The 16,188-nt window shown below is 43.8% G+C and overlaps 1 protein-coding gene across 1 annotated transcript in view; it reads right to left on the reverse strand.

Annotated features, from left to right (window-relative positions):
* Nucleotides 1-322: 322 nt before the first annotated feature.
* smad7 (SMAD family member 7) overlaps nucleotides 323-16,188 on the reverse strand; it is an 18,620-nt gene continuing 2,754 nt past the window's right edge. The window contains exons 2-4 of the mRNA XM_015376353.1: nucleotides 13,380-13,517; nucleotides 12,004-12,210; nucleotides 323-1,205 (exon numbers count right to left, since the gene is read on the reverse strand). Coding sequence (XP_015231839.1) covers nucleotides 667-1,205; nucleotides 12,004-12,210; nucleotides 13,380-13,517 — 884 coding nt within the window. The 3' untranslated portion in view covers nucleotides 323-666. The remainder of the gene's footprint in view (nucleotides 1,206-12,003; nucleotides 12,211-13,379; nucleotides 13,518-16,188) is intronic.

The following is a 16,188-nucleotide window of genomic DNA, read 5'->3' on the forward strand; positions in this document are numbered from 1 at the left end:
ATCCCCAAATAACTCAGGAAACAGACAGTTTTACCGAGCAGTAAAGGAGCCTGAGGGAACCGGGCTCGTGACACTGTCTGACTCATGTTGTCTTTGAGGAAAAAGCTTTTAAAACCTGCAGGATGACATCGAAGTCTCCCAGGAGCACAAACTTCAGACTAATGCTGACTTTTTCCAAAACAAAAATCAAAAGGTCGATTCAGTTTATTAAAACAGTTCATCTACAAGCAGTTAAAAATAAAAAATATCCCTCCTCCCCAAAAAAAATAGACGAGTCATGTTACATTTATTTAAATTTTTTTTTATTATTTTGGCATTTCTTTGTTTTGTATTTATATTAAGCAAAGTGCATCTTCTTTTCTTCTCACCAACACATTGCACAATACATAAATAATGATGCATATAAAACGTCTTCATATTTACAATTAATAATATATTCATATATAACATAAAATACATTTTTTTCCGCTTCTTTTTAATTAAATCTCAGTCGTTTATCAAACAAGTCCATCAGAATTTAAACTTTCTTCTCTTTTCTAAGTTCCTTTTTTTTCTTCTGCATTTGAACCTCAGCAACAAAACAAAAAAGGAAAAGTGGATGAAGTCTTTCTCTGTGAGTGGGTGTAGAAGAGGTCAGCATGAAGAGGAGGAAGGCTCCTGCTGCTGCTATCGCGTGTTAAAGATTACTTCCAACCAACACGGGCAGCTGCTGATGAACTGTCTGGTGTAGCACTGTCCCCAGCCCTTTACAAAGCTTATCTGCACTGTGAAGCCAGTGCGAGGCTGCTGTGTGAATTCGTGGTCGTTCGGCCTTTGCAAGCTGCACGCCTTGTCATAGTCAAAAGCTTTGATGGAGAATCCAGGGAACACCTTGTGCACGAGCAGCGTGCGCGAGTCCGGGTTGTCCAGTGTGGCCGACTTGATGAAGATGGGGTAGCAGCTGCGGTTGTACACCCACACCCCGTCTGGCTCGCGCGTCAGCTGGATACCATAGCCGATCTTGGCCCGCACCATCTGAACCAGTTGGGACTTGTTGTCCGAGCAAAGCTGGCCCAGACAGAAGCCATTCCCTTGAGGTAGATCGTAGAAGATGTCTAGAGAGGGCTCCTGGACCGAGTAGAGGCGTCCGACGCGCGTCTTCTCCTCCCAGTACGCCACCACGCACCAGTGGGTCGGCTCTCCTGACTCCTGCAACGCCAGGGAATCTGCAAAAGAAAAGAGAGATAAAGAGGCTTAGACTTGAGCAAAATAAAAGAAATCATACAATAGAAGATCAAGAAAAAGAGAGCAGAGGAAGAGAAAAGATGACTTCATGACAGATGTGATCAGATGTCATCTAAATCACAGCAACAAAGCTGCTTAAACATTGCTACAGCTGAACAACTTCATCTTTATCCCCGTTTTGGGAAATAGAGCATCTTCTTTAGTCAAGAGCCAAAACTGAGCTGTCATCCGCAATTTCTACAATGCAGGAAAACCATATTGGAATTCCTGGACAACAGACAAGAAAAATCAACCCGGAGACACACTGCCAAGCAAGTTTCCACATGCGGTGCAATATTTATCTGGGCATTAAATGCTTATCTTCTGTCTGGCTCGCTGTATTTTTGTAGTGGCTCGGCCAACAATGTACTGACGTCACCCTCTAGTACTGATTGTCTCTACAGCAACATGCTTCGCCCCTCTGAAGGAAATGAAGAGTTTGACCAACAGAGATGTGGTAACTGATGCAGGGCTTAGACACAAACAGAAAAACCATGCTGGACAGGCGACAGAAGCAGACCCTGGTGCCTAAATTGTTGACAAGAGAACCCTCATGGGTCTGAAGTTTCCCCTGAGCATAGAAAAGAAGTGTACAAATGGCTGTGCTCCAGTTTACAAACTCTATCCCCCACCCTTTACAGTGCCTCCTGCGCCGTCGCTCTCTCCCTCCATATCTCTATTCTGCAGAAATCTGGCTTCCAGCAACTCCCAGCTAGAAAGGGAGCCACTCAGGCGCAAGGGAAATAGATTGAGACAGAGGGGGCGCGGTGGGGAGGAGAAGGAATGCTTTTTACATATTTTGACTGTTTCTTTTACAACTTTGCTTCCTCTTTCGACTTTTAAGCACATCTCATATGTTTTTGCACTATCACCTCGGTGCTGGAACCTTTCTAAAGTACATTCATTGTCATCCTGTAGACTGATTGCTGAAGATCAGGAAAGCTTGGAATGCAGGTGAGGAGCGGAGCCCTTCGACCTGCTCTCTTTCATCTAGCAGTAGCTGTGAATGTAACCGGTAATTTGGAAGGTCCCGTCTGGGACTGGCTGTAACGTTAATGCGGCAGGATCTCTGCCGAGCCCAGGCGGACTTATCCTGGCCTGTCATTAGCCTTCATTAAGAGGGGGGGAAAAAATGAGGAAGGGAACAAAAAAACACTGGGACTAGGGAGACAGAAAAAAAAAAGTCTAGCAGAAGGAAAGGGGGCCAGCAAAACTGAAAGCATGCCTTCCATAAAACAAGCAGGGCTGTGTTCTTTGAAGTTGAACTGAGTCTGGCCTCAGGGAATTTATCGTAAATCCATCCCAGTGGGGCGCTAAAGGAAACCAAGCACCCAGCTATCTACGTTTGACTGAATGCAGGAAAAAAGGAGAACCTCTCTCACTGATAAAAGACAAGAAGGCGTTTTTATGTCTCAGAAAGATGTCAGACAGTCTCCAAACCTGGCATGTTTTACACATTACAGGAAGAGCCAAGGTTGATAAGGACAAGGACGCATGAGGCTGCTGGTGGAGCTCACCTGTGGTGCCCTGCTGTGTGTATATGCGTGTTTGTGTGAGCGCATTATTGCAGAGAGAGACAGAGCTTGGCGTCACAGGTCATTAAAGCGGCTGCCTGTCTGGGCCTGTCATTGCAGCTCGAAAACACTCTGCTATTCAGGACTACATTAACGGCCCCGACGCTTCCTCCGCTTCATGGACTCGCCTCTGAGAAACTTTAAACTCGTGGTGTGAGAAAACCGCAGAAGAAAGAGGGAAAAAAGGAACGCAGGAAAGATGCAAGAGGCAGACAGTCACCCATTAAGGAAATATTTAAGTCTTTTACTTATTTATGAGTCATAACAGATGTTAAAGACTCATAATTCACACATTGCTGTTGTCATTTAGACAGAATCTCCTGTGTCAGGTTCTGTTTAAATGTGAAGAAGCCTCATTGAGAAAAGCAGCAGACATACTGAGATAAAATATACTTTGACTAGACAAAAAGGTTTGCATTGCAATCTCTGTGCCTCCAAAATTAAGAGAGACTTCAGCAGAACTCTGTTGATAACGACATGTTTCCTACAGGAAAACAAACCCAAACCCGGTTTGGTGAATCAGCCGGCGAGATGGCGAGACAGCCAGACTCCTCCATCAGCAGGGTGCTGCCTCTCAAATAGTAATGTTCACAGCTTGTTCTGACAGCAGATGAACTTACACCTCATGAGTTATACTGCTGGACAAACATGCATGTATGAAAACACTTGCTAATTTTAGCAGCACCCAGTTAGCTCACCTTAGTATTCCAGTACCTAACGAGTTAATTTAATAATCATTGTTTGCAAAGGCTGCCAAGCTTCTTTTGTTACGGCTTGACACTATTACATGTGTATCTTTCTTAGGTGTGTTTCTGGTGAAGTCATACTAGCAGTGCTGTGTGTGTGCTCGTTAGCCCCAGGTCTTGAATATTCACTGTGGTCTCTGCTTGTACATCTGTCTGCATGTCCGGGCTCTGGATGTCTGCCTATGGAAGCATTAGTCTGAGTTACTGTCTGCCTTCCCACCTGCACCTGCTGCACTCTGGCCTTAAAGCTCCTCTTGTGTCTCAAGCTTCTCCTCCTCGCCGGAGATAAGCTGGCTAGCCGGCAGCCTGCGGCCATCTGTCACCCTAACCCTTTCTGTCCTCCTCCTGTCAGTTGTCTGCTGCTGCTGTGTCCCATTCTGGTCTGTCCCATGGGGTCCACATGCAGGAAACCCAACATGGCAACCCCCCCCTATCTAACAAAGACTTTTCCTGCTCGTTCACAACAAAGCAAGAGCTCTCAGGCAATGATTCATTCAGCTGTCCTGGTTAAAGGTGGTTTTTGCAACGTAAAAAACCGCATGACAGACACCAGACGACTAAGGCTTAAAAAAAGATATGGTTAAAAACCGCTGAAATCTTCAATCGCATTGCTTCTGTGTTTTATCGTTGTTAGTGTCTAGTTGAAAATGCTAAAGTGAGCTTTCTTCAGCTTTTCTGAGCAAACAGGACTGAGGAACTCCACTAATCTCGCCTCCGGGTCCTCAATTATTTAGGAATATATTCTAGCCACAATGAATCAGAGTTAGCCAGCTAAGGGCGGCTCGTCTGTAAAGCACCAAACTGCAGGCTAGAACGCCAAGCAGTATATAACTACAAGATTTTTCACCTTAGCCAACAAGGGAATAATTCATTCTTTAAATAAAATAATTTCAATCATTTTTAGTGTAAATATTGTTAGATTGCTGTATCATTAGTCAATATTACCATAACATGGGAACATCATGCTGCACCTAGTTAAAGGAATATAAACTTTGCAACCGTCTTGATCACATGTGGTGTTACCACCTAAAAAAAAATACACCAAGCATATGAATTTTTAGCATGAGCGCCAAAGACTTAACTGGGATATACCCCCCTATTTCAATGGTCAACAGCTTTGATAAAGCAGACACCATGCTAGATGGGCCAAATGGGCTCAGCAGAAGGGGGAGCGAGGCAGGACGGCTGTGGAAGGAGGGTGGGGAGGTGCTAGACTCACTGCACTTCTCTCAGGGACACAAACACAGTCTGGAAAGGTTAATCATTACCTCCGTCTGACTCCACACGCACAGACACCCACCGGGTTGGTGCTATCTTTAGAAGTCAGCCGATTCACACACATTACACTCCGTCTCTTTTGCACACACGATTTTCAACCTTTGGTTCTGCACGGTTTCAACGTAAGTAAATACGCAGTAAGCTCGTGAGAAGCACCTTGCATCTATCCCAGAGAACTCTGCGGGTGTTTGGGCCTCTCTCGCCCCAGACGTGTAATGGCCCTGTCATCAGACAGACGCGCTGGATGAAAACGGGAACGAGGAAGACATGGGGGAAACAGCTCAAGGCAGGGGAGGGAAGGGCTCGTCACGGTGCCTTATTTTCTAAGTCAACACCCTCTCGCGAGCGGGGGAAAGTCTATTCCAAAGGTTAAGGGTCAGCCTGGAGGCATTCCTTTTGTTCTCTCTGCCACGCCAGATAAGTTCAGACCCCCAAAAAGATGTGTATATGTGTGAGTGCCCCTTCATCTGCATTCAAAGCAAAGCATCTCTCCATTATTGCACACCAAACACCAGGTCTCATTGATTTTCCCTTTTTGGAACTTTAGAATCCAGACAACTGTTCAACAGCCAACTCGCAGACCCTCCAAGGACTGTCTGGCTCACCTCTTGTGAAACTAGAAATGCATTGAAAGGCGGCCACTGCAGAAGGAGAAATGACAGCAGTTTTATTGTTCAGCATAGAAGAGATCAGAACGTCCTCATCACTCATCAATGATCAAGTAGATATCAATGTCTAAAGTATGCTTGGATAGACACATTTCTTAGGCAAAAATGTTCAGATTTCAGGTGCAAAATAAACACTTCAAGTTAAATGAGCAGAATTTTTAGTAACTTTTTTTTAAGAACTCAAAACTAGATTCATCCTGGTTCATCCTAAAGCCAGAACACCCTAAGCTGAGCACTGTTGTCTATGCAATCAAGTGCAGGGAGGACTGTACAGCCTCCTATATTGCAGAAACCAAACAATAACTAAACAAACACATGGCACAGCATCAGAGAGCCGGTAGCTCTGGGAAAGATTCAGCTGTAGACTTGAACCTCAACAACAAAGTACACACCTTTGAAGACCAAAGTGTTCAGATTATGGACAGAGATGACAGATGGTTTTAGAGAGGGGTCAATGAAGATATCTTTTTGAAAAGAGAAAAGCCATCACTGAATGGAGCGGGAGGATTGCGGTTTCAGCTTCCAAGAATTTAAAATTTTGTCTTGGAACTAATCTTTCAGAAATTTCATAAGTATTCCTATTATGATGAAAAGACCAATCACAGACCTTATGCACAATGAAAGGCTCAAACAATCCTAAAGAACAAGGGGTGCCTATTGGTTTTGCATCTGACTAGGAATGTGTGCAGGAGGATGGACCTCCATGCCGCTTAAATACATCAGCACTCCCACTGCAGACTGCTCTTGTGTGAGCTGACAGAATTAACAAAGACTTCAGGATAGGTGTAAAAACGTCTTTAAAAAACACGCAAAAATATGGTTGCCTTCTAATTTAAGCCTTTTTGTCACTCAGAACTACTACTTCCTTAAAATAATCAGCAGTAGTTATAGTTCAATATGTCACATTTTAGTTTACAAAACAACAGTTAAACAAAGTTCAAGCAGACGCGCTGCACCAGTGTAGTGGCTTTCTTAGCTAAAAGAGAGGAAGTGAAGCTTTAGGATACCAAGTAACTGAAGCTGTTAAGACCCCCACCCCACCCCGCCCTCTCAATGAAACGTAAATAAGCCCTGATGGCAGGAAAACCACACAGGGGAGTGGCCCGGTTTCTCTATCTGCAGATCTGACTTCTTGCAGAAACACAGATAGGGAGAATGAGTTGCAGACACGCCATCTCGAACATGAGCCATCCGGCCTTGACGGGGAAAAGATAAGGAGAAGAAACTGCAGGCGTCTTCCTATTTACCGCATCCATAACTTCACTTCTCTAAGAGGCTCCTCACGGCCCCTCCAAAGTATGATCAAACTCATGAACATTTCTCTTTTCCCACTTTGGGCTGAAATAAGCACTGAAAGAGTCACAAAAGCTAATGGGAGATTTCTTTTCCCACTGTTGGACCTCTTTCCCATCCCTGCTGAGTTCTTAGTACAACACTTCATCAGGCTGACCCTTGCACGCTCACACATACACAACCACTCCCTCCAACCCAGATTTCCCAGGGTGACGGGACAAATAAACACAAGGTACTTTCAAACACGGTGCCAGGCCGGCTGGAATGATGACATGAGCTCCCTTTTGCAGGCACAGACGTCAGGAGACTGCCCACAAGATCTGTATCTAGGGGCACTATCTCTCTCCCACACACACACACACACACATATATATACAAATATAGATACAGATAGATGGACAGACAAGCTGAACAATCACTCACACTGTTGCAACTATAAGACCGTGGGAACTAAATCCGACACCAAAAACAACAACCTGCAGTTTCAGTTGGATGTGGTCTGAGAGGTGGTTGCATTTTATTAGTATTTATATACCCCTGTAAGCTTCTTACTGTGTGTCGTTGTTCCAGTGCTGATAGAGATATGGCTACTGACACACAAGGGCACTTTAGAGTACACAAAAGACAAAGTGACTCCATGAATGAGTAGGCAGGAAGGTGGAGACACCCACAGGTTTTATGCACATATGTCTCCACTTATTTCCATTTTTTTAATCCTCCATAGGAGTGTTTTAAGTCCTCTTTTCCCCTTGCCCCCTCACACATTCCCACCCTAAGATATATCTCCATACTTAAGCTAATGTCGAAACCCACTCCCACAGAGCCAATGTGAACCAAAACAATGTTCGTCTTGTCCTGGGCCTCCGTCCAACCTTGGCTCAGAACCAGAACTGCAAAGCCTTCCTGTCAACCGCAGTAAAGGTAACGTTTTTTTAACTGCAACAGCATTGCCCCAAAGCATCTGAAGCAAAGGGAAAACCAAAAATGCACTCAAAGCAAAGCAAAACTCTCCTCGATCCCCCTCCATCATCCGCCGCTTTCTGCATGCATGTTTTTCCGATTTGTGCAGCATAATGACACAGGGTGGGGAAAAGAGGGCGGCCAAAAACCAAAATTAAGTCCCTTGCCAAGAGGTTGGCTTGGCTGCCTCGCAAGGAGAGGAAGTGGGGAGTAATGAGAGATCCTGGTCCAGCACAGAGCGGCCCGGCTCCGCTTGGCTCAGCTTGCTGGCTATAACACACAGCTTCCAAATTACAGAGAACTGAGCAGAGCTGCCGGCCATCTCTCCCTCCACCCAAAGCCGCCATCTTCTCTGCCTCCTCATTCAGTCTTCTAACATTCATGCAGGAAAAGCACCAAGAAAAGGAAAATAAGGCATACATTCTGGTGAAGATGGCCCTAATTTGCTTTAAAAAGGGCGACTACAAGCAGCGACTACATTTCTCTTTTCAGTTCCTCTCTTTTTGACGACCTGCCTTCCTTCTTTCTGGTTGGTGTACCCCCCGTGTTTGTTTTCCATCAAGACGAGGCCTCGGCTGCCTCCCTGTCCGCTCGGCTTTTCCTCAAAGACATGAGGTCATATCCTGCGCGGCCCTTTCCTCTCCCTGCTAACCCAAACAAGGCAGGAATGCTGAGGGAGAAGAGGCACACTGAGGGTGCTCTGTTTCAAGCTTTCTCTCTTAATTTTCCTAAGTTTAAAAGGCCTCAAGTATCTTAAGAAATCTTAAATGAAGCATACTGTTTATTCACTCATCAGGGCTAACTTTAGTCTCTATCAGAGCCACTGATGAAGGTCACACTTCTAGCCAGTTCACTGGATGACTAATTGACTGGCTGAGGGGCCAGGACACTGTCTGTCGAGGTAGGCTGGCAGTGTAAGAATACAACTTGGCCTAAATTTAACCCGCAGTGGGAGGAAGCGCCTGTGTGACAATCGGCCATCCGCCAGGGCTCGCACCAGGTCATTCTATCTCCTCTCCTATCTGAGTGTGTGCGTGTGTGTGTGTACATGCCAGCACAGTGGGACTGGATCCGGTTACATGCAGGCACTCTGGGTCAGCCCCCAACGGCACCAACAGGCATGCCACCGGTACTCAGATGCTGCACTTTCAAATGTCTGGCACAAACACAAGTCTACTTTAAGGAAGACTTATAGTGTACACCTCGGTTTATTACTCAACTGTAACTATAAAATAAAATACGCACTAAAGATGGCAATGGACATCAGTATTACTTTGCCTTTGATCTGGGTAGATTTGAGTTCATGTAGTAGGGGCAAGAACTTAGGTATGAGATCTTCTGAGATCAAAATGCTATAATATTTCTCGACAAAGTCAAATCTAACTTAAAAAGGGCTAAATGACTTTGTATAGGTCATGTCATCATGAGCTCCATATATGCAGGGGAGTGCTTTCATGTTGTCATTCTAAACAGGAATGCTCGCATAATTCAAAATATTAAAGATTGGGCCATTGCAGAGAATTAAAAGACACGTTTTTGATTAAGTACAGTCAATTAAATATATAATTCCTTACTTATATTCACACAGCACACTGTTGACTGGATAGGTACTGAGAGTACAACCACTATGTGCAATATGCTTCATAATGGGATGACTTCTAAACTTTGACTATGGAATACGCATTTTTGAGGCCAGAGCACAAGACTGGCAAAACCATCTAGCCCATTGACTATAAACTGGGGAGAGTTTTGGTCTCATTATTGGAGAATAGCTCTGATGTATCACATTTACTTATAAGTTGCAAATATATGTATAATAAAATGATTCTCAGCTTTTAATTTGGTTTTATTTGTTTGTCATTATAACCTACTTTGTTTAAATGAATCCCAATTTATATTTGTCAGAAACAGTAAATTCTGTTAGCAAAGAGCTAAAGAAAACTTTAGTAGTTTTAAGCTGTCTGAGTGGCATAGTAGATAGAAGAGAAAAGAAACAGTCAAAGAGTGACTAAAATGAGCTTTTTGTAAGCATTAAGCTTCACCACTGTCCTGGACGGGAATATGCTGCAGGTTTTGATTGATCAGTTTTCTTTCTGGCAATTTTCTGTTTGGAAAACCTAAAATTTCTCTTGTGAATCTTAGAAAACCTACTGTTCAATTCTCTGTTTCATGATCTAAATATTGTGTATTATTTCTCTTCATGTATTGCAATGAAATGAGTAGAAATAAAGAACAACTTTGTGAAAAATAGAAGGCCTGGGTAATACAAGATTCTGCAACATATTGAACGGATGTGTGGTTTCAATAAAAAGACATGTTAAAGCTCGACAGGCAACAAGAACGCCTCTTAAGCTGCTAATAACTAAGAGTTACTTAACACTCCAGAGATTCATAACCAACAGTCCAGCACCCTCTTAACCCTGACCTGATCTCCATTTCTCAATCCCTAATCTGATCTCCCTGCTCAGTGCCTGGGTGAACCTATAAACCCATGATCTAGGTCTTCGCCAAGATCGGTGCCCCTGGCGCCCGGCTCCAGCCGTCCTCTCCTCTCCTCTTCCCTTCCCCTCTGTTCTGTTCCAAGCCGATGACGTGGGCCAGTGAGGGGAGCTTTGGAGCCGCTAGTCTGGCAGGCAGCCTAGTTTGCATTTGCGCTTGTCGCTGTCACAGTTCACTTAACTCCTTCCAGCCTGGGCAATCTAGGCTTTCTCCTGAATGTAGAAACAGGGAAGAAGTACTCCCTCTGTTTCAGCTCTTCCTTCCCCCGACCCACCGCCCCCAATCCACTTGAGATTGTTCCCAAAGAAATCAAGTTAATTATTCTAAAATAATGCAAAAAGAAGCAGAACTCTTGCTGCCCTCCAGTCTCATTTGAGCCACTCTTTCGTTTTTGTGAATTTGTCTGAAGAAGAACATAAAAAGGGCAAAGTGAGTGAATTAGAAGGTCAGCAGCAGGGCCTCTGGGGGAGCCATGTTTCTTTTGTCAGGGCCCCAAAGGGAGGGAGCCAAGCCCGGGAAAACGGGGAGGGTGAAAAAAAAAAAAGAAAAAGGAGCAGAGAAGGAATGGATTAGCCTTTTTTTACCCCCTTCATTTGGCTTGTGGGGAAAATCATGAGGGCAGAGCACTTTGGCCATCACGCCTCAGCCTTTCAACTTGTCCCAGTCTAACTGAGGAGGCCCATTCACCAATGACGCTGGCTGCCATGGCCATGTCCTCATCGCCAGGAAGGAAAACAGGGGAGGAGGGGTGGCCGAAGGAGGGGAAAATGAAGGGAGGACGCCTGTTAAGCCTCCACTTCTTGAATTTCATAGTTTGAACCATGTATGAAATGCGTCTTTAGTTAACCCACAAAGGGAGGACTTTAGTGTCCGTCCTGATACTCTGGAGGAGGATGTGGGGTGTGATTTTTGGATCTTCAGCTCTGACACACACGCAAACACACGCACGTTCAGGCGAAAAGGCTAAACCTTCCACCCCCTACCACCAAACAAAGGAGGGAGAAAAAAAAAAAAACTGGCAGCGAACACCAACTGACATAAAACAGGCTTTAAAGGCTCTATAATGAGAACCATATGCGGCAAATGAAAGCAGAGAACAGCACTGGAGAGCGAACCCTCTCTCATGAGCATCATCTTATTCTGCAGCCTGTGGGTAAGGAAGGCGACGCTGCCAAGGGGGGATTATAGGGGGGACTCTCACGGAGCCCGAAACACGTTCGGCATCAAAGTTGGGAGAGAGTGAAGCGAGCTTGTGTCCGTCTACAAAGACATCCAATGTATGTTGAAACTCAGCAAAAAGAAACACTCAAATGTAAGACTAGTCCTGCTTGTTTCCTCTCTTAAAGTACACAACATGGACTGAACATATTCCTTTACAAACAACAGCCTGCCGTGTTTGTCTTGCATTACAACATCACACAGAGAGCAATAGGAGAGAAGAAGGGAGAAGAGAGGAGCGTTGTTCAAAGAGCCAGAAGGGAAGAATTTATGTGGCTGTGGGAGAGCTGCACCTCCCTCCTTCACTGGCTGTTTTATTGCAGAGGGGAAGCTGGGGCCCCCACAATCACCGCCTCATCATTGCAAGTATGGAGGGGAGATGATGTGTGTGTCGGGAGGAATGCGAAGCAGAGGGAAAAGAAAAACAGGGGAGGGTGATGATGAGGGGAGAGAGCAGAGAAAATGGGTGATATAAAGGGGAGATGTATTGGTGGGAATATTTACCTGAAAGCCCCACAGGGGCCGAGTACGTCGTTCCCCCAGTATCACTGGATGAAGGCCCAGAGTCTGGAGAATCTGATGGAAAGAGAGACTCTGAGTTAGCACTGAGCGTGTTCCTGTGTGTGATGGGAGACGGCAGCAAAGCAGCAGCTGCGAAGCCGTCAATCACTCGGGTGAAATCAATGCCTAATGAAGATGCTGACGATGAAGCTCACACTCTCACTCACACACACAGCGGAGAATTTCTTACACCCCTGATAATCCCCCCCATAATCCGGTGCTTTGGAAGGAATGTTAGCCCTGCTTCTTTACACAGACGAACTGCTGAACCAGAAAGGGTTAGGTTTTTTTCTACCAGCGACCGGGTGGAGACCTTGGGTTGGACTCTTTCATTTTCAGCTCAATAAAAGAACAAAATCTCACGATATTTAAACATTACATTTTTTTTAACAATAATAAATTGGTAAATAGATATGATAATTACAGGTGTGGATATAAGGGTGAATGTTTTGAGTTTACAACTTATATCTAATGTCCTATTTTGACAGAAAGTAGTATCTGAGTAGCCATTTTGTTGAATCAAACGCTCCTTATCAGGGTAAAATTTGACATTTATTAACTAGGTCCTGTGGCATCAAATTGGGCAAACAGTAGGAAAAAAATACTGTGACAGATAGTTTCACTTTTAACCTGCTCAGAGACGCAGTGGGTAGTACTGCTGCCGTACAGCAAGAAGGTTCCTGGTTCGATATCTGGCCTAGGGTCTTTCTGCATGGAGTTTGCATGTTCTCCCTGAGCATGCGTGAGTACTCTCTGGGTACTCCGGCTTCCTCCCACAGTCCAAAAACAGGACTGTTAATTAATTCTCTAAATTGTCCTTAGGTGTGAGTGTGAGACCTGTCCCGGGTATACCCTGCCTCTCACCCATAGACAGCTGGAGATAGTGTGATGGAAAATGGATGGATGTTTCAGTTACATTTTATTAATCAGCAGTTTAAGTATAAAACACTATTTTTAGGCGCTGTGAGAATACAGCAACTTGCTACCTGTTAACTTTGTTTTTCTATGAGTCTGGAATCCATCTGAAAATCCCTAAACACACTAGGGACCACTAAAATAAAATCCTAGTTGAAGAACTATGTATTATGTTTTTGGTTCCAGAAAATGTAGAATAATAAAAGTGTTATTTTGCTTCACCCACTATACATTCCTTTAGCTACATGTTATTCTTCTCATGTCATCCTCTGAACTCCTGCATAATGAATTTAAAGGCAAATTTATCACATGAAAGAAACCATTTGTAGCCTTAGCAGAAGATACAAATGGTTGAACCCCTGCACTGGAGTGAAGTAGAACTGCAGTGGCCAGAGTGGTTTCACAATGAAGTCCGTTGGCCCGTCCGGATGAGGCCCATGCTGCTGCGGTCTCCTTAACGAGATGCACAGGCACGGCCTGGGCCCTTTCTTTCATTGGTTGCCAGCACGCCTTGCCCTGGGCTCTCGGGCTGCAGTTCACCACTGACCACAGGGTTTGGGAAGAGGGGCATTACAGTGAGGGAGCCAAACAGTGTGTGATTTATATTCCCCTGAGCTGAGACAAGGTAGCATTTTATGTCCAGGCTCCTTTCATATTGACCGCCACTGCCAGAGAAAGACAGGCACCCTGACACATATAAACCCCACTTCCTGCTTAGTGGATTCATAAAAGCAGAGTCGTAAAAATCCCTTGCTCTTCCGCTTCCTGTAAATATTTACATCCAAACACGTTCTCGAAGTGAATATTTTGATTTTCTGAATGGCATGACAGTTTAACCCAGCCTGATCTAAAGGGAACACAGCAATATTGGCGTAGAAAATCCCATTAACTCCCAGTAATGAAGAGGAGTGACTGACAGGACAGCTTCCCAAAGCAGTCTTTGTATAATAAGCTGATCTGTTCCACTGTACAATTACAACATCTTAAGGAGATACAAATGAAAATTCATTAGTAAAAAAAAAAAAATATATATATATATATATATATATATCTTAAAGCAAAAAGTAATGTGAATAAATAAAAAAATCACGTTTGAAGTCTCAAAACTTCAAAACCAAGATCAATAAGAAACCAGAAACTTCCCCGCTCTCATTATCCTTGCTGCCTACTGTTGAGTTCAACAATTCAAGTTCAGACTGTTCACTCCAGGAGAGGAAACAGGGTGGTAACATGAGTTGTATAATCATTTCCTTTGTCTGTATCCCACTTGCATTTCCTATTTACCTTCTCGTTTCCTTTCAGCGCTGGAAAGTCTCCAGCTGAACTCAATACAGAGACGCGACGCCAGGTCTGCAGCCGGCCCCAGCCAATCAGCAGAGAGCTGGGTGTCAAGTAGACTACACTGCCAACATTTTAGATCAATTCTGCTTGTATTTAATCTGCTGGAGCTGCTTTTTAAATGCAATAATATTTACCAGAGTGGCGTGGAGACAGATGACAAAGACAGAGTGAAAGGAGTGGAAGGGGGGGTTGAATTACTGCAGCTGCAGCTGCAATGACTTCCTATTGTTTCCACTCACTGAAAGCCACTTTCTCCTCTGAGCCGGCCAGTCGGCTGACTGGTCACTGTTTAACTCTGAGATCTTTCTGCACTGATACACACTGAGGTGAGTAATGAGTCAGAAAGCGCAGGAGGGATGGATATCAATGTTAAAAAACAGTGAAAGTCCATTTGTGCTCATTTTCTCAACTCAAATGTTCTAATATTTCTTTGCAATATGCTCAGTTTACTGTGAGGATATCTAAATACATATATCAATTATAATACATGTATAAAAAGGGACTTTATCAGCTGGAGATGGCTTTCTCTTGGTAATCAAATGTATATGCCTACCTGTATTTCATTGCTATTCTACATGACCCTATAAGACATTTATTAAACTGTAAAGCTACAGTTTGTTGCTCAATTGTTCTACCTACCTTTTTCTACCTCTCCAGGGTCCTGGACAAACGAGATTGGCTATTGTAACCGTGCAATTATAACCATGCAATGGAATAGTTCTAAGGTCCAGGAAGTCCTCAATCTAGGAACCGGACAACAAGTGTTCCAAAGATTCGGAACATTGGTGTTAAAGAGTTAAAAGTGTCAGAATAGTAATTTGTTTCCTAATATTGTCATGCAGGAGAAATTAACCAAGATAAAGATTGTGATTTACCATGATAAATAAATAGAATAATATTGTGGGTGGATAAAACCTCCAAAATGAACTAATCAACATCAATCAGTATTAATATATTTTAAAATATGATTGGTTGTATTTATCATGTGCTGTTCAGAGGTAAATTAACACTTTTTAATGAAACGTGGGTGCATAATTACTTGTGAGAGTGAGTTTTTCGTTAAGGGTAATTTAAGATGCTGAACCAAAAACACGGTGGAAAATTGGCATTTACTTTTTACAATAAATTTTCCTGTTATCACAATTGATTCCACATAATATTGCAATAAAAGGGGACATTAAAAAAGCAAAAAAAGTGTTTTTTTGCTGTAAAACTATAATTGCAGACCCCCATACCAACCAGGAAACAGACTTGTCTTATAATACATAACATTAGATAGTTGGAAGCAATTCTAATTTTAAATATTTGGATATTGATATTTTCCTAATAGAACCAATAGTAATTCTCCCAACAGCAAAAACACAGTTTATGTTATGATAAACCATGATAATGTTTTCTTCTCAATAAACAATACAATAATTGCCCATCCCTGTATAACACTAACTTCTACTCAACTGAATCATCTGAGCTCCCTTGCTAAGTACGTCCAAACATCTCCTGATCAAACCGCAGTAACACGAAGTGACCACCTCCTACTGCATAATACCCCCATAATAGAGCCGCACACATGCAGACTCCATCCTGTAGATGATTTTATCTGATAAAGGCTGCCTGGCTCCAGAGATGCTGCTCTGACTGTGTCTCCCAACAGATAGATGAGGGCACAAACAAACCACTCCACACTCAGACATACCCTCCGCCCCTGCTGACGTGCCACTCAGTGTATAGCTGATATCTCAGCTTTGTATTGCTTTGCCCTGGCTGCCAGCCATGCTGGAATTGGCCAGCCAGCCAGGCGTGCCACTCCACTGCTATCATAAATCACAACATAACGTGGAGCCATTTCCCCTCACACACACACACACACACACA

This window comes from Cyprinodon variegatus, unplaced genomic scaffold (genome assembly GCF_000732505.1).
Source record: "Cyprinodon variegatus isolate N-32 unplaced genomic scaffold, C_variegatus-1.0 Scaffold134, whole genome shotgun sequence".
Classification (NCBI taxonomy): Eukaryota; Metazoa; Chordata; class Actinopteri; order Cyprinodontiformes; family Cyprinodontidae; genus Cyprinodon; species Cyprinodon variegatus.